The sequence below is a fragment of the Pleurodeles waltl genome, chromosome 2_1 (assembly GCF_031143425.1).
Source record: "Pleurodeles waltl isolate 20211129_DDA chromosome 2_1, aPleWal1.hap1.20221129, whole genome shotgun sequence".
NCBI lineage: Eukaryota > Metazoa > Chordata > Amphibia > Caudata > Salamandridae > Pleurodeles > Pleurodeles waltl.
The window spans coordinates 109,937,576-109,964,350 of NC_090438.1; the positions used below are offsets into that span (position 1 = coordinate 109,937,576).

Sequence of the window (26,775 nt, forward strand, 5' to 3'; positions counted from 1 at the left end):
ACTAACTTGGGGTCCGCAAATCTTAAAGAGTCAGTTGTCACTCCAACATGTAAGCTCAGCCCTAGTGGAAATACTGAAGTCATCTAAATTTATGCCAGTTACTCCAGCTATTGAGATCTATGAGGGTAAAGGTATGGGAGCTGCATTGTATGGATCAGAGACGTGTGTCTGCTGGCTGTGTCAGCTACATGCAGTGCTGATTTCAAGCAAGTTCTGGTGATGTGCTTCCCCTCTCACGTAATCGCTTTGGCTCATTTTTCATCCTCTTCTGGGAGCTTTTTCATAAGTTCCTCATTTTCATTCCATTGATGGTGGTCATATCTGTTAAGAAGAGCACTAGAACTTGCAATCTGCCATTGCGTTGCCGCTTCCCTTTCCATCTTCATTCCAACCGTAAAAAGTTTCTTGCTCTTTCTGGAGGTGGGCCTGGGGTAGTGCATGCATTACTACGTCTTCTGGCAGTTGATTGAGTGTACGCTGGATGTACTTGGGTGCCTTGATGATGGTTTATATTTTTCCTATACCCTTGGGGTAACACCGTTAGTTGTAGCTGGTTCCTTGAAGCCTCCCTTGCCTTGGACCAGTGTGCTAGTGTGCTAGGTAGCATTGGGGGATACAGATTCCTCTTGCTTGATGGCATAAGAGTTTCCAGGAGAAAACATGAGTATCCCTTTTTCTCCCCACACTTTTCTGCTGGCCTTTGTTTTTGCCCAGGCTGTTGTAAAGAGTGATGTCATCAGGTGGCTATGGTCTCGAAGAGTAGTTGTCAACCTCCTCTTCTAGACTCTGTGTCAAGGTCACTCCATTTGTCTTCAAAGACTCCTGCTGCGTCCTCCACTTCAAGGTCATAGAATTCTTCCTCAGCCTCTTCCTGGTGAGGTTCTAGTGTCACTGGGGCTTCTAAGGCTGCTCCCTCCTCTTCGATGTCTGTGGTCGTGGAAGGCTTACTTGGAATTTAACACTGTATACACGTAAGTTCCTTCTCAATAAACTAAATTATATTCAATTTAATACACTGTATACAAGTATGTTCCTTTTCAATACACCAAATTATATTTATTGTTTTTTCTTTATGATGGTCAGGTGAGATCCTGGGAGCTTCATGGAATTTAATTTGCAATGAAGCAGGTATGGTTTTGGAAAAGCTCAATATTAAAAGTTCAGCCTTTCACAAATAATGATTTACTCAGTATGAACCTTACCGACATTTCCAAATAATTTAATCTAACTATTTTTTCAGCACCAACACTATGCCCTGCAACTGAAACAACTGAATGACACCGTAACTGTTTAGTAGTGTTTATAATTTTCCGTAAAAGACTGCAGAGAGTAACCTTACAAATAGGAATGGATACCTTTTTTGTGTGTGCTGCTTGGGGGTCTTTAGAACCAGTTTTACAGTCAAAGGGTGGTATAAGGAAGCTGAGCTGAGGGAGTCTGAATTTCACTCACATGGCATGTGGACGTATTGCCACCAGGAAGATCGTTTTTAAGGCGAGTGGGATCAACGAACAATTGAATAATGGTTTGAAAGGGGTATATATCAGAAAGGGGCAAAATTAAAGCAAAAAACATCCCACAGTTTTGAGCAGCTTTGTTCCAAAAAGAGAGCACAGGGAATGGGAAAGTGGTGAATGGCCACCACCATGTTATTTCGTTGTATGCTTATGACCTCCTCTTACATGCAACAAATGGCTTGTCCGGGGCGACAACTGCAATTGAGCGGCTTGAGGAGTTTGGGCGGGTGTCTGGCCTACAGCTGAACTGTGCAGAGACTTCTCTTCCCTTGTGTCAAGGATACCCAGCACCCCGGGATCTGCCATGGGGCTCAGATGGGAACCTTCATCCTTTAGGTAACTAGGCATTCAAATTTACCACACTATTGAAGATGTATATGAAGTAAACCTAAAAGGAGCTTAACGGTCCTTTAAGAGTAGTGTCCTTTTCTGGAGATCATTAAAATGATGTCTGATGGCATGAATATCAGTTGCTAAAATGGTGGTGTTACCCCGACTTCTCTACTTTTTTGCAAACATACAGATCAACATTTTGGTGGTGTTGTTTCACCAGGTGGAACCACGGCTGAGGGAGCTTACATGGGACAGGGGCAGACATAGGGTATCACTTGCTATCATGAGATGACCACCAGAAGAGGGAGGTCTGGGAGTCTCAAATTTCTAACTGATTTACTTGGAAGCACAACTGCAGTGGATTGCCAGGTGGCTCGGAGACACCCACTGTAGGCTGTGGTATGAACCTTTGTGGACATGTGGAAAAGTGATCAGCAGAAACCCAATATGCATACTATACTCCAGCTGCTGCTCTCAACTGATCACTTGGTTCTAGAGATCACTGAATGAGATGGATTGGACACCCTTGATGGCCCTGAGGACTAACTGGGAAGGGATCCTGGGAAATGTGATTTCAGATAGAGACTGGAGAAAAATGCTACCATATCCCAAGAAGGTCTCACGAAATACTAGACTTCAGTACATCCAAATTAACTTCCTTCATATGACCTATCTGATGCACCACAGGCTTCGGGTAATATATGGAGGAGACTCCCAGAGTTGTCCGAGGTGTGGGCTATTAGATGCAGACTTCTTCCACATGACGTGGCGGTGCTCTACCCTGCACGTTTTTTGGGGGGCTGTTATCCGTAGAATACACATCACACTCGGGCACCCGATTACACACACAATTGATGTCTGTTTGATGGGTAACTTCCCTAGATCCAGGAAATATAAGTTGGGGTCACGGTTTAGAGATTTAGCACTGGCCCTGCCATAACTACACATTACAATGGTCTGGAAGTCAGCCAGCTGCCCCTTCCTGGTGGAATGGGAAGAGGTTGTTACGAAGTGGGCAGGGCAGATGAACAGCTGCTTCGGAAGGAGGATAGAATAGGGCTTAGCAGGCGCCCTATAGCACATCTCATGAAACTGTGGGAAGATATATCTTGTGAAGGATGGAGGGAGGACTTGGATGAAGTTGGAGATGATCATTCAGGTATACACTTCCTACGACACTAATTACTGCGTAACTGCCCCTTAGGCCCCCAGGACCACTTGCCTTTACACCGCTTAGACAATGTGGTTGTTTCTGGTAGTACAAGTTAAACTGTGAAATATTGGAGTCTTGCTCTAATTTCTAACCCCTTGCACACTACCTGAGTCGCCACAGTTGGAATTACCGCTTGTTTTTCCTTTTATTTTCGTTTATTGTTTCTTCTTTCTTTCCCTGTTTCTTTGCTAGTTACCAGTTCCACATTCTTAACCTTTGACTTGGCTATTTCAGTAGAACTTTATTCCTCTCTATGTGCAAAAAGCTATTACACCTCCTACACTAGCAATTATTCATACCGCTAGTCAATGAAAGCGTTTGTCAATGAGAGAAGTACGCTCTTCACATTACAACATAAAGACATGATAGAACAGCAGTGCTACTGAAAACAAAATGTGTTCATAGAGTACGATAACTGGATTCGGGAGATGGGTATGAGAGACCATGAATACCAAACAGCATGTAAAGGATTATTAACGAGTAATATGAAAACATGTACTAAAATGCTTTATTATGGCAAATAAAAAGTTATGCTACTGAACTTAATACTATAGATTGTTAAAAAAAAATAATGTATGCAAGTACATAGTGTACTGTTGAGAAATTCCAATTAAGAAATAAAATTTTAAAAAACAGTTTCGTCTACAATGGGTCTAAATGCCGGGTGCCATTCCACAGACTTGTCCAAGTGCCCTACATACACAGATTTTGTGGAAGGGTGCCTTGTCGCCAGGATCAATGACCTCAGGAGAGAGATGAAAGGCATTCAACTACTTCCTCTCAATCTCCACACATGAAGGTGCAGATTACACAAGCTTGTGTAAACAATAGAAGTCAGAACAGAGATGTGATGCTCAGGTCCCGGCGTTCCAGGTACCATACATTCCTGGACCAATAGAGCACCACTGGGATGACTTGGAGCCGGTTGTTTCTGATGACCTTCAGAACATGGGCAGGAATGGTGATGGCGGGAAGCATACTGGATTCCTGTGCTCTGCTCTAGGCAGAATTGATAAAGTTTTCTGGAGAACACCAGTTGTAGGAAGATGGCCTGGTGTGTGGTGGGTACCCAAGGTACTTATACCAGGTATCCCTTCTTAGTGAAGTGTAGGCAGTGTCTAGATGCCAGGCTCTCTAGAGGTATCTGTGAATGAGCAGCTAAGGCTTATCTAGGAGACATGCAAAGCGTATACCACTGTAGTCAGACAGCACTTACACACATGAAGGAAAACACTCAGGTGTACAAAAATAAAAGCACTTTATTTTTGGAACAAATCACCACAAAATACTAGACAGGTAACCCACCATTAGGAGGTAAGTAATACACTAAATATATACACTAGCAATCAGAAACAGGCATAGAAAAGGTTAGAAAACAGTGCAAATAGCAATAACCAATAGCGACCCTAGGAGGAGCACAAACCACATACTAATAAAGTGGAATGTGAACAAAGTACCCCTACCTAGGTAAGTAAAATGGTGAATCAGAAAACCACAAAGGTAAGTAACAGTACCATCCAGCGACCAGGAATGCAGGAGTAAAAAACTGGATTTTCCCCAAACCATCCAGCGGGGGATTCCTAAAGAAAGAAGACCTGTGGAGAGAAGGGACCAAGTCCAAGAGTCACAGTGGAGTACAGGAGGAGTAGGCGCTACTACCCACCCAGCTTTGGATGCAGGAGTAGGTTGATGGTGATTAAGAACAGGAAAGCAATGCAGCCCAAGATCTGGAGAAGAGTTCCTGATGGATGCAGAGGAAGCCCCATGCTGGAAGGAAGTTTGCAGACGGGTGTCGGTGCAGGAATTCCACCAACAAACCTTGGCAAAGGCAAACTCGCAGTTAGTGGAAAAGAGGTGCTGCCGGGGACCAGCAAGGCCCAGGAGGACTCAACCCAGGAGAGGGAGACACAGGGGACCCTCAGCATCGCAGAGAGTCCACAGGAGCAGAGGCAGCGCCCTCAGGAGTGCCACAGGACAGGGGCCCAGGAGTCTCAGAAGGAGCCCACACAGCACAACAAAGGAGAATCCCACGCCGCAGGAGAACCACGCAACAGGCTGTGCTTTGCAGGATGGAGTGCTGGAGCTACACGTTGCCTGAAGATCCCTTGGAGGAGATGCAAACAAGCATTGGCAGCTGCAAAAGACGCAGTGCACGGGGGTACTGTCTTCCATGGGAAGGCAGAGGCCTACCTCCACCAAAGTTGGACATCTGGCAGAGAGGATCAAGAGGACTACTCCGGACCACCACCCGTGATGCAGGATCCTCGCAGCTCAGCAGGAGAGGGGATCAACGCAGCCAGTCGTCGCTTGTTGTAAGTGCCTGCGGTCGCAGGGGAGTGATACCTTCACTCCAAGGGAGATTCCTTCTTCTTCTTGTGCAGGCTGAAGATCTTCAGTCTTCTGAGGAAAATGTTGCAAAGCTGGCAGGAGCCCTGGTAACAATGCTGCTGAAGAGTCCTTTCTTCTTGGAAGCAGCTTGTGGGGTCCTGGAGGTTCCAGTCGCAGCTCTGAGGCCAAAAGTCAAAGCAAAGGTTGCAGAGGAGTCCTGCTGGAGTCTTGCAAGCCGGATCCACGGACCCTCCCAAAAGAGAGACCTTAATAGCCCTGAAAGGGGGATTGGTCACCTAAACAGGTAAGCACCTATCAGGAGGGGGTTTTGACGTCACCTGCCGGACTGGCCACTCAGATGCTCCCAGAGTTCCCTGCCAACCTTAGAAACAAGATGGCAGATCCCAGGGTCCCTCTGGAGGAGCTCTGGGCACCACCCCTGGGGTGGTGAGAGACAGGGGAGTGGTCACTCCCCTTTCCATTGTCCAGTTTCGCACCAGAGCAGGGACTTGGGGTCCCTGAACTGGTGTGGACTGGTTTATGCATGGAGAGTACCAAATGGGCCCTTCAAAGCAAACCAGTGGCTTGGGGAGGCTACCCCTCCCAAGCCAGTCACACCTATTTCCTAAGGGAGATGGGGTTACCTTCTCTCCCAAAGGAAATCTTTTGTTCTGCCTTCCTGGGCTTGACAGGTCAAGCAGCAGGAAGGCAGAAACCTGTCTGAGGGGTGGCAGCAGCTGGGCTGCCCGGAAAACCCTGTAAGACTGGTGGTAGCAATGCTGGGGGTCCTCTAAGGAGCACCCATAGTGCATGGAATCGTACTTTTAAAACCTTGAAACAGTATTGGTGTTTGATTTCAAACATCCCTAGGCTCGGAGTTACCATTATGTGGCTGGACATAGGTAGTGACCTACGCGTAAATTGGTGTCCCTCACTTACCAATTCCAGGTAAATGGATCTGGAGTTTGTGGGGGCACCTCTGCTAGTGCCCTCACACACAGGTACCACCACCCTGCCCTCTGGGCTGAGGGGGCCTACCATAGAGGTGACGTGTAGTGACCTGCAGTGAAAACGGGTGCATGTAACCAGGGACTAGACAGGCAGATTAGGACTAACACTGCTATTTGCTCTCATGTAGAACCTTAGTAATGCAGGCAGGAATTTTAGATTCACTATTGTGACAGTATGGCAGGGCTCTTCCTCTGTTTCACTCTTCTAGTCACTGAAATAATAGTGTAGTGTTTCATTATCCCGATAATCGCAATTCATGCCTCTTTTCATAGAATGCAGTTGCTTCAATAAAATGTACTGTACCAAATCTTGCTTCTGTTTCGCGTTGCATGAATGACACAACTGAGAGAAAGGGGTAAGATCTGTTCTACCACGACTTCCCTGAGGAGTCTTAGAATGCCATGTGATAGGCTGCCACAAATCAACATTACTCTTGTGTTCTGGTGAGGTGCTGCTAGCTAGCCAAAAGGTTTAGGCAAACAGCCATCATATGGTGTGGGATCAGATTTAGTCCCCCATGTGCAGTGCTGCTGCTGCACAAAATACAGCAGTCTTGTTCCAACGAGTCCTATGACAGCAACTTCTTCCATAGATTACCATCGGTGAGCTTGGCGGTGAAGTCTTGAATGGCCTTGCAGTTCATTACAGCTCAACACAAGCATGAATTTGTATCCTGCATTGTGCCAAGGCACAAGAGGCAGACTTTGTATTTCTGTTACTGATATCTGTCATTGACAATCACAGCACGGTTTAAACCCTGTCACTTTGGGGCCCATATGCATACACTCTAAAATGTTTTGAGGGGAAAAACCAGTTTTCCTTGAGGGAAAGTTCTATCAAGACATAGCACTGCTAACTCCAGCTCCACATTCAAAGGCACAGAAAGGAAGGAACTGATGTGAGCATGTAGAGGTGGTATATATCAACTTCATATCCTGAAGCGAATGGGTCTGACATGGAGCTGCACAACGCCACCAGTCGACATGTGAGAGAATTGTGGTACAGCCACAATGAGAGAATCCCAAATAACAGGGCCCCCCTCCAAACCCAACTCTTTGTGGTTCCAAACAGCCAGTATCTTTGCTCAACAACAATGTAAACACCTTTAGAAGACTTTTAGCGCCTCATCTAAGAGTGATTACTGAGACTGATGACTGGGGTCAGTCCGGTTTCATATTTGGTAGATGTAGGAAGCTGGCTCTCTATATGACTAAAAAAAAAAAAAGTACACCGTGCAGAGAGTACAGTGAATCCCCAGCTGGTTTGCAAAGGCAAAAGTAGATAGGGCTAATGCTCTATTTTGTGGTAGTGTGGACAAGCAGTTAGGCTTATCAGAGTAGTGCTAAGCATTTGTTGTACTCACAAAGGCAATAAATGAGAGAAATACTCAAAGAATAAATCCAAGACCAATTTAAAAGAAAACCGCTTCTTTTTATATATACTTTGAACCCAAGATCTTTGTTATAAGACAAGTACACTTTTTAAGGTAAGTACGTTTATAAGCATACATTCTTTTCACTTGCAAAAATCATCACTTAAATCAATTTCAGAGTTCTTCAATGTAAACCTACAGAAGGAAAACAGTCAGAAAACAAGCACTTTGCGATGACTCATGGGACCAATCTTGTAGATATACGGTGAGTACTGGTAAAGGGTCAGGACCACACCAACAGGTCACTCTGGGCAGCACTGGGGTGGCCAGGTGCAGAAGTGTAGTACAGCGTGGGGTGGCCAAGGTATTTCAACAGGGATTGGTGCCCGTGGATTTAGGCTCAGGCTCCAATGTCAGCCTGTCATCTGCTTGCTGAGGGGTCTCTTAGGGTGACACAATTTGTGCTGCAGTTCTTAGGGACCAGGGATACTATTTATAGGGGCTTACAGAGGGTGCTAAAGGTTTTGCCAATTGGGGAAATCACTGTGCAGTTTTAGAGGAAAGAGATTTGGTACTGGGGACCTGGTTTACAGGAACCCAGTGCACTTTGTCGAAATTACATCAGATACCAGGCAAAACATGGGGGCTAAAGAGTGCTTTCCTACAGTAGACACTGTGGGGTCTAAACTAAAAAGAAATTGCACAAGCCATAGGTCATAGATGAGGACTGCAATGTCACAAATGTGTTGCTATTGCTCTAATCCAAGAGACTCGACCCTTGCAAACAGTCAAGAGAAGTTAAAATGGAGCTAGGATGGTAGAGACATCAGTAGTAGCTATACAGGCGGAACGGTTGGGCTTGTCTGAGGCACTCATCAAATTAAGTTCTCCCAAGAAATGTGGCATAGCCATTGTATTTAAAATATCACTACAATATACAGTACAGAAAACGCGGACAGCTATGTCTTTTCCAAAACAATGGACAATGCTAGTGGAAGGATTACTTTATGCAGCCAACTTTGACAAGGCTGAATTATGGTCATCCTTCTCCAGGACTCTTACAGAATGCAGACACACCAAAGAAGTGGTGGGAAGAGACTGGAACCAAGCCCTGGACCCTTATGCTGACATATCAGATGCAAATGATACATTTAATGCTAAAAATCGAATAATAATGGCAGTTATCATGAAGGATAATGGCTTGACTGATCCATGGAGACCGTTCCATCCGAGAGATCGGAAATACACTTTCCTATCTTGGATAGATCACTTGTTCTTAAACCACCTATTATTTACAATGTTGAGTGACTGTGGTAGGAAAGGGAGGGATATTAGATCATAACACTGGGATAATAGTGTTAGAATTAAGTCATATACCGCCTGCCACCAAAAAATTACCAGAACGTTTCCGTAAATACGAAAAATAGGTTTCCATCCTATCACCCAAAGTACGATAGACCACTGTAAATGTTACCATAAGAACGAACTGATACTCTGCTCAGCGAAAAAATCATCTCAGGAGGAACAAAAGTGGTTGGAAATTGACATTTAAATATTGACAAATACTGACTGGTAGGCATCTACAACCCAGCTCCTTTGAAAAATCAAAGGAGCAAAATTTGAATTTAACTATTTTAATTCACAAGCAGAATATGCCATGCTGATTTTAAAATGGCAGCATCATAAGCAGCGGGAACAGGCCAGCTGGCTGTTGGGACCACAGCTACGCCAATGTAAAACCCATCTAGCTTTACCCATTATAAGGGACTGGAGATGCCTTTCAGTTACCCACCCAGTACACAGCAGCAGCCTTTGCCCATTTTCAATGTGACTAATACATCTGCAGGAGCAGAGAATACTAAGAACATATTGCCTTTCTTGGAAGGATTGCACCTACCCACCCTCTCTGATGAAGACTGACAGCTGTTAGAGGAGGAAATAACTGAGGAGGAAATAACTGAAGAAGAAATTTCGGAAGCCATCTCCGACATGCTTATCGTCCTATATTGATAATCAATACTGACAAGAAAATAGTCAGAGTTAGCAACTCAGCTGAAAAGAGTTTTAGGGAATCCCATATATGAATCGCAGGTAGGATTTGTACCCAGATTATCGTCAAGAAATCCTATGCAATTACTGGCAAACACACCATGGAAGGTCAAAGCAGACTCAAACACAAAATACTTTTGTCATTACACGATGAAAAGACGTTCAACCAGGTCAAATGAGGATATCTATTTTGTACACTAGAAAGGTTAGGGATGCACCCAGATTTAGTGGCAAAAATAAAATGGCTGTATAGCGATCCAATACAAATTGATTGAGGGGTACAAATGTCATTGACTTCCGCAATCCATAGAGGGCCAGAGCAAGGGTACCCCCTCCCCACCCTCTTTTTGTTCCTATTGGCCTTAGAATCATTAGCAGTTGCTATCAGACAGAATAATCTAATAAGGGAAACAGACTACAGCAGGGTAAGCAAAGCTAATGTTATAAGCTACTGATATTAGCCTGATGCCTAGTGATCCTATGTAGTGAAATATGTGTTTTTGACCACTGACTGTGTTGTACCACTTTGCACCTGCATTAGCTGTCTAGTGTTCACCAATTGCAGACTACATTTTGTATTCAGTTTAGCTGCCTATTGACTTTATTGTAGCAATAGACACTGCCATGTTAAATCAGCTCATACTTTTCCACATTGTGAACTGTGCTCGTTTTCCTGCTCTTTCTCACCAAAGGCTTTGGTTGATAAGGATGTACTCACGACGGCAGGGGACGGCCTTGTTTTGATTTGACGCCTTGGGATTGTGGCCAAACCCAAATGTGTTACTTTCAAAACATACCTTAAGTAGCCAGCATGTTTGAATTGTGAAATGAGGTTTTTTTTTTCCAGAAAGCTCCTTCTGTTTTTTTAAGATATAAAAAGACCCAGTGCGACAGTGAGAGGGAGAATAGCCTCAATCAGGATTCTTGACGCTGGATGCCTGATGTCTTTCCCGTGAGGGTGATCTTTCTCTTTTGCAGTCGAACGGGGTCATCGTCTTGCTGGCATGAGAAAGATAAAGAGATTGGCAGGCCCTACGTTGATGAATTTTTACTTCATTATTGGCTGTGCATATATTTGCTGTGTATATTACATGTGATGGGGGCCTGAGAGGCTTCAAAGGGAAGGAAAGGAATTTCCTTCCCTTTGAAGTCTCTCAGAGCATTTCAGAAGCTGGATCGTAAAGCGATCTGGCTTCTGAAATGCCCACTAGACAACAGGGATTTATTTTTTAACAGAAACTGGCATAAGGGGAGCGACCCCTTGGACAAGGGTCGCTTCTCAGATCGGCAATTTTTTTTAAGGCCTTTTCTGTCCCCCCCCCCCATCCCCCTCCCACCCCCCCCCCATCCCCCCTTCCCCCCCCTCCTCGGGGGCAGATCGGCCTATTGTTATTGGCCTATTTTTGGAAGGCCCATCTACCCCTGGGAGGGGAGGGGGGGCAGCAGAAAGCCCACCAGAGACTAGGGGGATGTTTTTTCCCCAAAATAAGAGGGTGGAGGTATGGCCATACCCCCACCCCAAATAAATGGGGCCAAAGTTGTTCTGCCCACCAGTGGGCAGTTGGGGCAATTACCCATGATCCACACCCCAGGGGGCAGAAGGTCTACTGGATGCCAGGGAATAAAAATAAAAAAAAACAGTGGGGTTGTGGCTACCAACCAGTATGGGCCTGGTTATGCCCCCACCCCAACTGAAGTGGGTAACAGTCTTTCAGCTCTCCCCGCACTTTAAAACATCTTATCCCACAGCAAGAAGAAGACATTTGATTATTTTGGGTTTTGGTTTTACATTTGGGCCATGAGAGCTTGGCTAACTCTCAAATCAGCCCACTTGGAATGGTGAGGGCTGCACTTTGTGGACTTTGGGACACTACCATATACAAAAATCCACAAGAACTAGACACATCTGAAAACTAAACATCTGGGTGATTCCAGGGTGGTGTTTTACATGCACCCGCACCATTTTCTTACCCACAATGTCCTGCAAACCTCCAACTTTGCTGGAAATCACACATTTTTCCCACGTTTCTGTGATGGAACATTCTGGAATCTGCAGGAATCTGCAAAATTCCTACCACTCAGCAGTGTCTCATCTATATCGATAAAAATTCTGCTGCACCTGTCAGCCTAAAAATATATATATTTTTCAAACTGCCCTTTTGGACCCACTTTGACTCCACTAAAGTTTGGCATTTGGTATGAAATTTGTCCCGGTGCGGTGATCCCACACAGAAATGTGGGTAAAACATGATTCTTTAGCTAAATGAGGTTTGCTAAGGATTCTGGGTAAGAAAACATTGGGGGATCCACGCATGTCACACCTCCTTGGACTCCCTTGGGTGTCTAGTTTTCAGAAATGTCTGGGTTTGGTAGTTTCCCTAGATGGCTGCTGAGCCCAGGACCAAAAATGCAGGTGCCCCCCGCAAAAACAGGTAGTTTTGTATTTGATAATTTTGATGTGTCCAGGGGCGTTTTGGGGCATTTCCTTTTGCGGGCAGTAGGCCTACCCAGAAAAGTGAGGTCCCATTATCGGGAGACTTGGGGGAACGCTGGGTGGACAGAAATTTGTGGCTCCTCTCTGATTCCAGAACTTTCTGTCACCGAAATGCGAGGAAAAAGTGTTTTTTGGGCCAAATTTTGAGGTTTGCAAAGGATTCTGGGTAACAGAACATGGTCGGAGCCCCACAAGTCACCCCATCTTGGATTCCCCTAGTTGTCTAGTTTTAAAAACTGCACAGGTTTGCTAGGTTTCCCTATGTTCTGATTGAGCTAGAGGCCAAAATCCACAGCAAGGCACTTTGCAGAAAACAGCTCTGTTTTCTTTGTGAAAATGTGATGTGTCCACATTGTGTTTTGGGGCATTTCTGGTCGCAGGTGCTAGGCCTACCCCCACAAGTGAGGTATTATTTTTATCGGGAGACTTGGGGGAACACAGAATAGCAAAACAAGTGTTATTGCGCCTATTCTTTCTCTACATTTTTTCCTTCCAAATGTAAGACAGTGTGTAAAAAAAGATGTCTATTTGAGAACTGCCCTGTAATTCACATGCTGGTATGGGCACCCCGGAATTCAGAGATGTGCAAATAACCACTGCTTCTCAACACCTTATCTTGTGGCCATTTTGGAAATACAAAGGTTTTCTTGATACCTATTTTTCACTTTTTATATTTCAGCAAATTAATTGCTGTATACCCGGTATAGAATGAAAACCCATTGCAAGGTGCAGCTCATTTATTGGCTCTGGGTAACTAGGGGTCTTGTGAACCTACAAGCCCTATATATCCCCACAACCAGAAGAGTCCAGCTGACGTCCCGGTATGTTGCTTTCAAAAATATGACATCGCAGGAAAAAGTTACAGAGTAAAACGTGGAGAAAAATTGCTGTTTTTTCACCTCAATTTCAATATTCTTTTATTTCAGCTGTTATTTTCTGTAGGAAACACTTGTAGGATCTACACAAATGACCCCTTGCTGAATTCAGAATTGTGTCTACTTTTCAGAAATGTTTAGCTTTATGGGATCCAGCATTGGTTTCTCACACATTTCTGTCACTAACTGGAAGGAGGCTAAAAGCACAAAAAATAGTAAAAATGGGGTATGTCCCAGTAAAATGTCAAAATTGTGTTGAAAAATTGGGTTTTCTAATTCAAGTCTGCCTGTTCCTGAAAGCTGGAAAGATGGTGATTTTACCACCGCATACCCTTTGTTGATGCCATTTTCAAGGGGAAAAAACACGAGCCTTTTTCTGCAGCTCTTTTTTCCCTTAAAAAAAAAAAAACGAAATGTTCGCTGTACTTTGGCTAATTTCTTGGTCTCCTTCAGGGGAACCCACAAAGTCTGGGTACCTCTAGAATGAAAATGTCACTTACCCAGTGTACATCTGTTCGTGGCATCAGTCGCTGGAGATTCACATGTTCTGCATAGCTCGCCATCTGGTGTTGGGTCGGAGTGTAACAAGTTGTTTTTCTTCGAAGAAGTCTTTCGAGTCACGGGACCGAGTGACTCCTCCTTCTGTCTCCATTGCGCATGGGCGTCGACTCCATCTTCGATTGTTTTCCCCGCAGAGGGTGAGGTAGGAGTTGTGTTGTAGTAATAGTGCCCATGCAATGGAGTGACTAAGTATGTACCTATTTAAGGTTAAAATAATATATATACAAATGTACAAAGTTGAAGCTAACTTCCGAACTGCTACAGGCTCCCGGGGAGGTGGGTGGGCACATGTGAATCTCCAGCGACTGATGCCACGAACAGATGTACACTGGGTAAGTGACATTTTCAGTTCGATGGCATCTGTCGCTGTAGATACACATGTTCTGCATAGACTAGTAAGCAGTTATCTCCCCAAAAGCGGTGGCTCAGCCTGTAGGAATGGAAGTGGTTTGAAATAATGTTCTTAACACGGCTTGACCTACTGTGGCTTGCTGTGCGGATAACACGTCTACACAGTAGTGCTTGGTGAACGTGTGTGGCGTAGACCATGTGGCTGCCTTACATATTTCTTGCATTGGGATGTTTTCCTAGAAAGGCCATGGTAGCACCTTTTTTTCTGGTTGAGTGTGCCCTTGGTGTAATGGGCAGTTGTCGTTTTGCTTTAAGGTAGCAGATTTGGATGCATTTAACTATCCATCTGGCTATACCTTGTTTTGATATTGGGTTTCCTGCATGAGGTTTTTGGAATGCAATAAATAGTTGTTTAGTCTTTCTGATGTTTTTCGTTCTGTCAATGTAGTACATTAATGCTCTTTTGACATCTAATGTATGTAGTGCCCTCTCAGCTACGGAATCTGGCTGTGGGAAGAACACTGGTAGTTCCACTGTTTGATTTAGGTGGAATGGTGAAATAACCTTTGGTAAAAATTTAGGATTAGTCCTTAGGACGACTTTATTTTTGTGTAGTTGTATAAAAGGTTCTTGTATTGTAAACGCCTGAATTTCGCTTACTCTTCTTAGAGATGTAATGGCGATGAGAAATGCAACCTTCCAGGTTAGGAACTGTATTTCGCAAGAGTGCATGGGTTCAAAAGGTGGTCCCATGAGTCTTGTTAAGACAACATTTAAGTTCCATGAAGGAACAGGTGGTGTTCTTGGTGGTATAATTCATTTAAGGCCTTCCATGAATGCTTTAATGACTGGTATCCTATATAGGGAAGTTGAATAGGTAGTCTGCAGGTATGCAGATATTGCCGCAAGGTGTATTTTAATGGAAGAGAAGGCTAGGTTAGATTTTTGTAAGTGAAGCAAGTAACCCACTACGTCCTTTGGAGTTGCGTGTAAAGGTTGGATCCGATTATGATGGCAGTAGCAGACAAACCTCTTCCATTTACTTGCATAGCAGTGCCTAGTGGACGGCCTTCTGGCTTGCTTTATGACGTCCATACATTCTTGGGTAAGTTGTAAGTGTCTGAATTCTAGGATTTCAGGAGCCAGATTGCTAGATTCAGCGATGCTGGATCTGGATGTCTGATCTGTTGGTTGTGTTGTGTTAACAGATCCGGCCTGTTGGGCAATTTGATGTGGGGTACTACTGATAGGTCTAGCAGTGTTGTGTACCAGGGTTGCCTTGCCCAAGTTGGTGCTATTAAAATGAGTTTGAGTTTGTTTTGACTCAATTTGTTTACCAGATAAGGAAGTAGAGGGAGAGGAGGAAAAGCGTAGGCAAATATCCCTGACCAGTTCATCCATAGGGCATTGCCTTGGGACTGCCTGTGTGGGTATCTGGATGCGAAGTTTTGGCATTTTGCGTTCTCTCTTGTTGCAAACAAGTCTATTTGAGGTGTTCCCCAGAGTCTGAAGTAAATGTTTAGAATTTGGGGGTGAATTTCCAATTCGTGGACCTGTTGGTGATCTCGAGAGAGATTGTCTGCAAGTTGATTCTGGATCCCTGGAATAAACTGCGCTATTAGGCGAATGTGGTTGTGAATCGCCCATCGCCATATCTTCTGTGCTAGAAGGCTCAACTGCGTTGAGTGTGTTCCCCCGTTTGTTTAGATAATACATTGTTGTCATGTTGTCTGTTTTGACAAGAATGTATTTGTGAGTTATAATTGGTTGGAAAGCCCTTAATGCTTGAAAAACTGCTAGCATTTCTAGGTGATTTATATGCAGTTTTGTTTGATGTACGTTCCATTGTCCTTGTATGCTGTGTTGATCGAGGTGTGCTCCCCACCCCGTCATGGAAGCATCTGTTGTTATTACGCATTGTGGCACTGGGTCTTGGAATGGCCGCCCTTTGTTTAAATTTATACTGTTCCACCATAGAAGCGAGAGGTAAGTTTGGCAGTCTATCAACACCAGATCTAGAAGGTGACCCTGTGCTTGTGACCATTGTGATGCTAGGCACTGTTGTAAGGGCCTCATGTGTAGTCTTGCGTTCGGGACAATGGCTATGCATGAAGACATCATGCCTAGGAGTTGTAATATCAACTTTGCTTGTATTGTTTGTGTTGGATACATGCGTTGTATGATCTTGTTGAAATTTTGAATTCTTTGTAGACTTGGAGTGGCTACTCCTTTTGTTGTGTCTATTATGGCTCCCAGGTATTGTTGTACTTTGCACGGCAAAATGTTGGATTTTGCAAAGTTGACGGTGAAACCTAGTTTGTAGAGGGTTTGTATGATTTGATTTGTGTGTTGTAAGCACTTTGTTAGTGAATTGGTTTTGATTAGCCAGTCGTCTAGATACGGGAATACATGTATTTGCTGCCTTCTGATGTGTGCAGCCACTACTGCTAGACATTTTGTAAAGACTCTTGGTGCGGTTGTTAAACCAAAAGGCAATACTTTGAATTGGTAATGTATTCCTTTGAATACGAACCGTAGGTATTTCCTGTGCGACGGATGTATTGGTATATGGAAATACGCGTCTTTGAGGTCTAAGGTTGTCATGTAGTCCTGTAGTTTTAGCAATGGTAACACTTCTTGTAGCGTGACCATGTGAAAGTGGTCTGATTTGATGTAGGTGTTTAGTATTCTGAGGTCTAGGATTGGTCTCAGTGTTTTGTCCTTTTTTGGTATTAAGAAGTACAGTGAATAGACTCCTGTGTTTGTTTGTGTGTTTGGTACTAATTCAATTGCATTCTTTTGCAATAGTGCTTGAACTTCTATTTCCAGAAGTTCGGAATGTTGTTTTGATAAATTCTGTGCTTTTGGTGGTATGTTTGGAGGGAATTGTAGGAATTCTATGCAATAACCATGTTGGATAATTGCTAAGACCCAAGTGTCTGTAGTTATTTCCTCCCATGCTTTGTAATAATGACCTATTCTTCCCCCCACTGGTGTTGTGTGGAGGGGGTGAGTGACATCTGAGTCACTGCTTGGTTGTAGGGGTTTTGGGGCTTTGAAATTTTCCTCTATTCCTAGGGAATTGTCCTCCTCTGTATTGGCCCCGAAAGCCTCCCCTGTACTGTCCCTGGTAGCTGGACGGTGTTGCCTGCGAGGTGCTAGCTTGTGTGGCCTGACCCCGAAACCCCCCTCTAAAGGGTGTCTTGCGGAAGGTGCTATAGGTTCCTCTGCTCTGCGGGGAGTAGAGTGCGCCCATGGCTTTAGCAGTGTCAGTGTCTTTTTTAAGTTTTTCGATTGCCGTGTCCACTTCTGGTACGAACAGTTGTTTTTCGTTGAATGGCATATTGAGCACTGCCTGCTGTATCTCTGGTTTGAACCCAGACGTTCTTAGCCATGCGTGCCTTCTAATGGTCACAGATGTATTAATTGTTCTTGCAGCTGTGTCTGCTGCGTCCATAGAAGATCGTATCTGGTTATTTGATATGTTCTGTCCTTCCTCAACCACCTGCTTTGCCCTCTTTTGTAGTTCCTTGGGAAGATGCTCGATGAGGTGTTGCATCTCATCCCAATGGGCTCTGTCATAGCGCGCAAGTAGTGCTTGAGAGTTAGCGATGCGCCACTGGTTTGCAGCTTGTACTGCGACTCTTTTCCCAGCTGCGTCGAACTTGCGGCTCTCTATCTGGGGGTGGTGCATCCCCAGATGTGTGGGAGTTGGCTCTTTTCCGAGCTGCTCCTACTACGACGGAATCTGGTGGCAGCTGTGTGGTGATGAAAACAGGGTCTGTAGGAGGTGCCTTATACTTCTTTTCCACCCTTGGCGTTATTGCCCTACTTTTGACCGGCTCCTTGAATATTTCCTTTGCGTGCCGAAGCATACCTGGCAGCATAGGCAGGCTTTGGTAGGAGCTGTGGGTGGAGGAGAGGGTGTTGAATAAAGAGTCATCCTCGACTTGTTCTGAGTGGAGGTTTACGTTGTGGAATTGTGCTGCTCTAGCCACCACTTGAGAGTATGCTGAGCTGTCTTCTGGTGGTGAGGGCTTTGTTGGATATGCCTCCGGACTGTTGTCCGACACTGGGGCGTCATATAAGTCCCAAGCGTCTTGATCCTGGTCACCTTGGCTCATGGTGGTGTGAGCCGGGGAATGCGACGGAGTTTGCGCTGGTGAGATGTTAACTACAGGTGGAGGAGAGGGTGGCGGAGTCACCTTTTTCACCATTTTTGTTTGTGGCGCCTGGTCTGTTTGAAACTCCAGTCTCCTTTTTCTCCTAATAGGGGGAAGGGTGCTTATTCTTCCTGTTCCCTGCTGTATGAAAATACGTTTTTGCGTATGGTCCACTTCGGTGGATTGCAGCTCTTCCTCAAACCTATGCTTTCGCATCTGAGAGGACAGTGATTGCTCCTCTGTATAAGAGCCTGGACCTGGGTCGGTTACGGGTTGTTTCGGCACCGAAACCCTGCCTGTATCTTTTTTCGGCTCCGAGGTGGCTTTTTTCTTTTTTGGAGTCGAAAACCTCTCGGCGCCGATCTTCGTCGGTGCCGCTGTCTCGGCGTCGAGCCGCTTCTACACCGCTATCTCGGTGTCGTTGCTTTTCTCCAGCACTTTCTCGATCCCGAGAAGGCTGCGTGCCGGTGTCTCGACCGGAGTCGGACGATCTCGGCACTGTTTGGGCCTTTTTCGGTGCCGTTGGTCGGTCACCGAATTTATGGGTGGAGCCATGGCCTGGTGGCAGTGGCGTCCCCTGGGCCTTGACACTCTTCTTATGTGTTGTTTTCGACATCTTACTCACGGTTCTTTGATCGTCGAATTCCTCGGAGTCCGATTCGTGGATCGAAAAGGTTTCTTCTTCCTCTTGTTCCTCGAACTCTCGGTGCGCTGTCGGCGTGGACACCATCTGAAGTCTCCTGGCTCGACGGTCACGGAGTGTCTTTCGGGACCGGAACGCACGACAGGCCTCGCAAGTCTCTTCACTGTGCTCAGGTGACAGGCACAGGTTACAGACCAAATGTTGGTCTGTATACGGGTATTTGTTGTGGCATTTGGGACAAAAACGGAACGGGGTCCGTTCCATCGACATTGTTCGACACGCGGTCGGGCCGACCAGGCCCCGACGGGGGATCGAAAACTACCCCGAAGGGCACCGGAGCGCGTCGATCTTCGATGCGGTGTTGAATCTAACTACGCCGATCCCGAACGCAACAATACCGACGAAAATCTTCCGATATTAACTAACTTTCCGTTCCGAAACTCGGAGCGACAGGAACACGTCCGAACCCGATGGCGGAAAGAAAACAATCGAAGATGGAGTCGACGCCAATGCGCAATGGAGACAGAAGGAGGAGTCACTCGGTCCCGTGACTCGAAAGACTTCTTCGAAGAAAAACAACTTGTAACACTCCGACCCAACACCAGATGGAGAGCTATGCAGAACATGTGTATCTACAGCGACAGATGTCATCGAACTCCTTAGGATGTTTGAAAAAAGGACGCAAATTTGGCATGAGTAGCTTATGTGGAGAAAATGTTATGAGGGCCTAAGCGCGAACTGCCCCCAAATAGCCAGAAAAAAGGCTCTGCACAGGAGGGGAAAAGCCCTGGCAGCGAAGGGGTTAATGAGGCAAAAAGTCCAGTTATGCATTTACAATGCCAGTACCTCCAACTCAAGTAAATGTGAGACCTAGTGCATTGCAAATACTTCATTAATAATGGCATAAATATGTTATTAAAGACACTGCTCATTGCCATAAGGGCCTATGATAATGATAAAGAGTGCTATGTTAAGGTATCATGGGACTCCCAGTTTGACAACGGGGATGATTCAAGCATGTGAATCTATGAAAGATCCAATCCTGGAGAACTGAAATATTTTCTATACCTTGGACACTATGAAGTAACATTCCATGACACGTTCTGCAATTAAAAGCAGAGTTTCCACTAGGTTTCGAGATGCTGATAAGGGAGGCGGGGGACAGAGGGCTTTGCAGTTGGCGCAGGTTTAATGGTGTTTCTTTATGTCCTTCCTCTCCTGCCAGCCAATGGACGTAGAGGATATAGATTTGCTGAAATTCAATAAATAAATTGGATCCATGTATGGTCTTTCATGGCATGAAGAAGTACTGAGCCAAACATCCTATTTTGGTGTTATACAATGGAGGTTGGGGCCTCAAATAAAGTCACTGTTGCTTAGGCTGGGAAAAGAACTTTTCATTTTGCACTTCTATTTATTATACACCAATAACAAACTGATGTGACTATGACCCAATATAAAGGCACTCAGTTTACAGACACTGGAAGCATGTTTTGGAAAGATAGAAGGCTGGGTGACGTTAAAAATACTGTAGATTTCAGGAGCAAGCATTATGTTATAGAGCCATTGACAAATCTCTTATGTCAAGGACGTTTCTTTGCCAAATTCATTAAATCATGCTGAAAATGCTGCTGTAACTGCTTAAGTGTTTAATGTGGGATTAAACATAGTAAAAGCAGAACAAATGAGTCTCTTAAATGGCCTCTTAATGTTGCTGGCCAGCACTTTAATTGGGTCCCCAGTTTTTGCCACTTTTCACCAGTACATGTGCCAAATGTATTAAAGTAAGTTGCTGTCCCCAGACGGCTACCACCACCCAAGTCCATTTTAACATAATGGAGTGCTCTATGTGGATTTTCCCACCTATGGAGCACAGTTCTCTTATGAGGCTACACTTTTAAATGTACAAGAGGATCTTTTTCAGTTTTTAAATCCACATGTAAGAAATATCACCGAGACAGATCTCCAGCCATCTTCACAGAAGAGAAACATTTAATAATAGATGTGTCCTGAATTTCTTCTCTTCCAATTCCTGGCCATCAAACAGCTGCACCTTTTCAACCCAAGGCATCACCTGGAATGAGAGTGTAGATCTGGGACCAAGTTGCATCGCTCATTTACAACCTGTGCTGCTGTCTGTGTTCATATGCGCTGACTAAGGTACCCCCTCCGGCGAGAGATTTGAAATGGCTATACAATGGTATCAAGCTTAAGCACCATACAAAACTGGTAAACTGAAAGTGCAGCTGCAACTAACAAAACAGTTTCGAATAGTTATGAAAAAAGGACATGCAAGGTCTGCACTTTCTTCACAGTTTACACCTGCTGCAATTGGGCTTTTTTTCTACATCTACCCAAACACTAAATTACTCACTTAACTGAGAAGCAATCTACCACTGAGCAATATATTTCCGCATGGATACACTCACATTCAATGTCAGATGAGTCCAACATACTGGATGACAAATATAATTCTGTAATAACAGGAGAAACTGTCACATTAAGCGTCTGTGGTGAGATTGGCACAAAGCAAATATAAATGTCCACCGCTGATGCCTTCATCAGTGCCGGATCAGGAGGCAAAGCAGGGGAAACAAATGTAAAGAGGAGTTAGAAAAATGTATCCAACCTTGAAGCAGTTCAATATCCCCAGTGAAAAGTCCTAAGATAGGTTGCCCAACTATGATAAAAGCGCATAGTTGCAGTGGATGAATCTCTCTTCTGGGATTCAGATGCTTAAGAGAACTCTTTTCAGACTTTGTTGAGATTAAAGCAAAGCAATTAGAAAAGGTTTGAGTCAAGCCTGCCTGAAAACATCATCCTTATAAGAGATAGTCAAAGACCTGCCTTGCAACAGCAAAATACTGTTTTCTCTATTTATTAATACAACTGGAGTTATGATAGCTTAGTCCACAAAAACAATTACCTACCATTAACAAAAATAAACTTTACAGCCTTTGCTCCTTTAAATGACAGGCAAACTATGGACGGAAAAATCCTCTTCAAATATACGCTGAGAAAGCATATTCTGTATTACACATTCATTAACTAACTTCAGAGCACCCAGTCTATTCGACCATTAATAATGCATCTGCAAATGAAACCACATAGGGTAGAAAAATGATTCGGAAAACCACCTGGGATAGTTGGTAGTGCACAGACTGTGGTCGAGGCCTGTGCACCAGGAAGAGGCAATCATACTAGATCTATTGCAAAAATCTTAAAGTCATCTTTTCCACAACTGTCACATTTTGTTTTTTTCTGGGTGCTGCCTGTAGTGCAGGCATTGATTACAAGAGCTGTGAAGGAGGACGAGCAAGAGTGTAAAGTACCAATATAGATAGATATTGAATTTTCCTTTCTTTACTACAGCAAAAACATGCCTTAATCTAGGATTAGATGAGCAGCAAAATGTCTGATCTTTGTTGTTTCCCCAATAGCAATAATGCCCATCATAACAAGAAATGGCCCCAGAAGCACAAATATTACCAGGCAACATTAATAACAAGAAAGGAAATGTACGAAGAATCCATGTTCTACAAAGAAGACATTTTTGGGCAGCTTTATGAATTATTTCAATTTAGGATCATTTAAGTTAGGAAAAGTTTGTCTAATAGCTTTACAAGTCATGCTAAAATGACTGCTGCACAAGGGTTGGGTAAGCAAATTTCAACGTTGATCCATATTTTCCCTAGCTCCTACCAAAGCACTCAGAGGCCACCCCTTGGGGGTTTCCAACACTGCACAAAACCCTCAATAAATTACACAAACATTGACAAATTCATACTTAAACCCTCCACAAACTTTTAAAAGACATCCAGCATATGTAGCCCAATGCAGTCTCATCCTAATACACACGGTCAAATCTCTGCAACCACCATCTTCAAAACCTGCGAACATGTATGGAATACACTTACAATCCACACATAGACACACCTGGCATAAAACTCTCCATCTCTGGAAACCAACTGATGTGACTTGAATTAAAGAAGTACAAGAAAGTTGAAGACAAGCCTAGTTAAGGGATCCATGTAGGATCTACATTATCACCAGAAATTAGGCTCACGCTTAGACTTCAGAAAACTCATATCCTCAAGGAGCAACTTTCCCAGCACCCATTACTCTGTGCCACGTGATGGAGACATCTCTTGCCCTCCCCTTCTCTTTCATACAGTCTTGAATCATTATGTATGTCCCACATAAAGCATCCTGCTGCTTCCTACATAATGCTACACTATTTGTTTCAACGTTAAGTTTAAATAAAAAAAATAAAAATCACTGCTTCAGTGTGTCTCCCTTCTTAATACCTTGTTTGAATTCCAAAAAGTCATAAGCATTGTAAGGCTTTATTTTTGTTGTTTAACTCAAAACAGCGGACTTAAAGAATTGACATACCTGAACGCAGCCAGCTAACATCTCGTACAGGATATGAGCACGTTTCTTCATCACCCGGACGTCTACCATTGTAGAATCAGCGCACTGGCCATTCTGGATTGGATTTATGAAACGATTTCTGAACTCCTTTACAGAACCAAGTAAATTTTCCTTAATGAAGTTAACCATGCAGTGATCTGGGTGGAACAAATGTTCATAATGTAATATTACTCGCAAAATAAAAAATAAAAAATATAGATATATATTTATACAAGCTGCAGATAAGATTTGAGACGAGAAGTTATGGAATGGCAGAAAAAAACTTTATTGCAGCAAACAATTTTCATAGCCTCAGTAACAAGGGTTTACGCTTTATTAATACAAGTGGGAAAGCTGCTGTATGCTTTTACTGAACGGTATAGCTGCTAAAAGTCTATCAGTTATTTCATTTTTAGCACTAAATGTTGAATCGAAAGTACTCTGTAGTTCTTGCAAACGTTCCGCAGTCATAACAGCACTATTTTGCAGAAAAGTCTCTAATCAAGATCAACATATTCTTGAAAACTCCAGATCTGGAAACTATAGTTGCCAGCATTTCTGACTCAAAGATGTCCACTTAACTGTGTGTCATTAGCTAACCGAATACCAAATGTCTGACAAAGCTTATTAGATGGCCAGTTTCAAGAAACAGTCAAAAGCACATTTCTCACTATAATGTGTACATGTAAGCTTCATACTCATTTCATCATACTGGATTCCTCCTTACAAGGCTTAAGTCTCTGCCATGGCCCAACAATGGAGCTACAGCAATTTTGATAGTACCAACTACTACTGCATGTTACTTTAATTCCATGCAAGGTGCTCTTATTCTGTAAGTGAAATACTCATATGGTTATTACTGGACAATAGTTTGAATGATGAAAAAGGCCTAACATTAATAATAAATTTCACTGGCAGCAACAAGTAAGGAAACACCTGATAAGGTGACAGATGATCTCTTCTATTGGCGTTTTTAGACTGCAGCATTGTGGATAGCATTAAACAATCAGTCAGATCAAATACGTGAACAAACTTAAAAATATCCCCTGCACAGTAGTTAAAAAGAAACATCAACCAGTGTGAAAATGCCAACAGTATTAGATAATAGAAACTCAACCACATAATCTACTTGTATTATATGAAATGTATTCCTACCTATCACAATAATGTACTTATAATTAATTCATAACACTTTTCAGCATTTAGTGAGCATCCCCAAAGGTACTTGCAGGAAAGTCACTCTTTTTGGCATGGTTACCCCCACTTTTTGCCTGTTTATCAGTGTGGTTAGATTATTCTCACTAGGATCCTGCTATCCAGAACCCCAGTGATTGTGCTCTCTCCTCCAAACTTAGTTGCTTTGGTACCCTTAACACCCCACAATTGGCATACTGGTGTACCCCTGTAAGTTCTAGTACATGGTACTTACGTACGCAGGGCATTGGTACACCAAGGGTCCCCCATGGGTTGCAGCATCTATAATGCTACCCATGGGAGCCCATGAAAACTATGTCTCCAAGCCTGCCATTGTAGCCTGTGCGAAAAGGTGCCTGCACCCTTTCACTGCTGGTCACTGCACCAAGTCACTGTAAGTCACCCCTATGGGTAGGGTCCTCCTAGCCCAGAGGGTAGGGTGCGGATTCCTGTGTGAGGGCAATCCTGCATGAGCAGAGGTGTCCCTATGAACTCCAGTTCCAATAAAATGGACTTCGTAAGTGCAGGGAAGGCATTTTACCCGTGTACTGGCCACAGGTCACTCACTACCTGTGGTCCAGCTACATAATGCTAACTCTGAACCTAGGCATGTTTGGTATTAAACCTGTCTGAATCATACCCCAAAACTAATACCAGTTTTGGTAGCATGAGTCCATGCACTCTGGGGGATTCTTAGAGGACACCCAGTATTGCTCCTACCTGTCTTCCAGGGTTTGTGGGCAGCCCAGGCTGCTGCAGCCCCTCAGACAGGTTTCTGCCCTCCTGCTGCTTGACCAGCTCAAGAAGGGGAAGGCAGAACAAAGGATCTCCTGTGGGACAGGGAGGCAAGACCCTCTCCACTGGAAATAAATGTTAAGGCTGGGGAGGGGTAGCCTGCCCGTGCCATCGGCTTGCCTTGAAGGGCACATTTGGTGCCCTCCTCACATAATCTGGTTTGTACCAGTTCAGGGACCCCTGGTCCCTGCTCTGGCACAAAAGCACACAAAGTAAAGGGGAGTGACCACTCCCCTGTCCATCGCCACCCCAGGGGTGGTGCCCAGAGCTCCTCCAGGTGGCCACTTGACTCTGCCATCTTGAAAAAAAGATGTGCATGGGCCCTTGGTATCAACTGGTTTGTCAAGACAGGTGACTGACGTCAGTGACCCCCTCTGATAAGTGGTCACCCTGCAGAGTGACCAAGCCTCCCTGTTATGGCTATTTACGGACTCCCTTGCGTTCGGGTCCCTCAAATTCGGTGTACGAGACTCCGCCACAACCCCTCTACAACGACCTCTTCGGCTCCTGGCCACCGGAACCGCGGCTGGACTTCACAGGACCCAAACAAGCCTGCAACTACTGAGACAACTTCACCTTGCAACATTGTTTCTTCAGCTCCTTCCAGTAATTCCAACTTCTCCACAGCTGTGCATCCTCTGGGTTTGACAAGACATCAGCTGCACCAAAGAAGCAAGAAGGAATCTCAGTTGGAGTGAAGGAGTCGCTCCCCTGCATCCACAGGCACCTAAGACAATGACGCCCGGCTGCTTGGATCTTCTGCCATCTGCCTCCAGGAAGAACCTCCAACACAGTTGGTGGGTCTGAGTGGTCCCCTTGGTCCTCTGTACCTGCTGTCCACCTTGGGAGACGACAAGCCCTTCCCCCTCCTTCCAGGATGGTACCCCTAATGCAGCACAACTCTTGCAGCAACCAAGGCTTGTTGACTCTTGCCCAAAGGGATCTTCAGGCACCCAGTAGCCTCGGCCTCAAGCACTTCATGCTTGCAAGGGCTTGCTGGTCCTCTTCTTCTCTGCAAATCCTCTTCTGCCCAGATTTGCATTTACCAAGGCTTGTTGGTGGTCCTTCTCACCACTGATCATCTGTGACCGACATGGGACATCATCTGCACCACTCAAAGGACCTCCCTGCAGCTCCTGGGCTCCACAGCAGATCACCTTCCCTCATCAACCTGAATCTTCATCCACAGAAGGGTGGGTTGTGGCTCCTGCCCCACCTGGACACTCCTGCGTGGACTGGACTCTGTCCCCTTCTTGCAGGTCCTCTTCATCCGGACCTCGTTCTGGTCTTGCAATCTTCACTTTCCAAGTACCCTTGTTAGTCCTTTGGAAGACCAGGTAACTTACCTCTGCTCTCCTGTTTGCTGGGGGTCCCCTAGCTACTTACCTGTTAAGGTCCGAGTTCTCCCAGCTCAATTCTAACTATTCCACATCCTTGGTGGGGGACCTAACTTTGCATTCCAC

At 44.6% G+C, this 26,775-nt stretch overlaps 1 protein-coding gene across 1 annotated transcript in view; it reads right to left on the reverse strand.

Annotated features, from left to right (window-relative positions):
* The window catches only part of ATRX (ATRX chromatin remodeler), a 1,138,900-nt gene that overhangs the window by 445,376 nt on the left and 666,749 nt on the right, over positions 1–26,775 (reverse strand). The window contains exon 21 of the mRNA XM_069211061.1: positions 23,306–23,481. Coding sequence (XP_069067162.1) covers positions 23,306–23,481 — 176 coding nt within the window. The remainder of the gene's footprint in view (positions 1–23,305; positions 23,482–26,775) is intronic.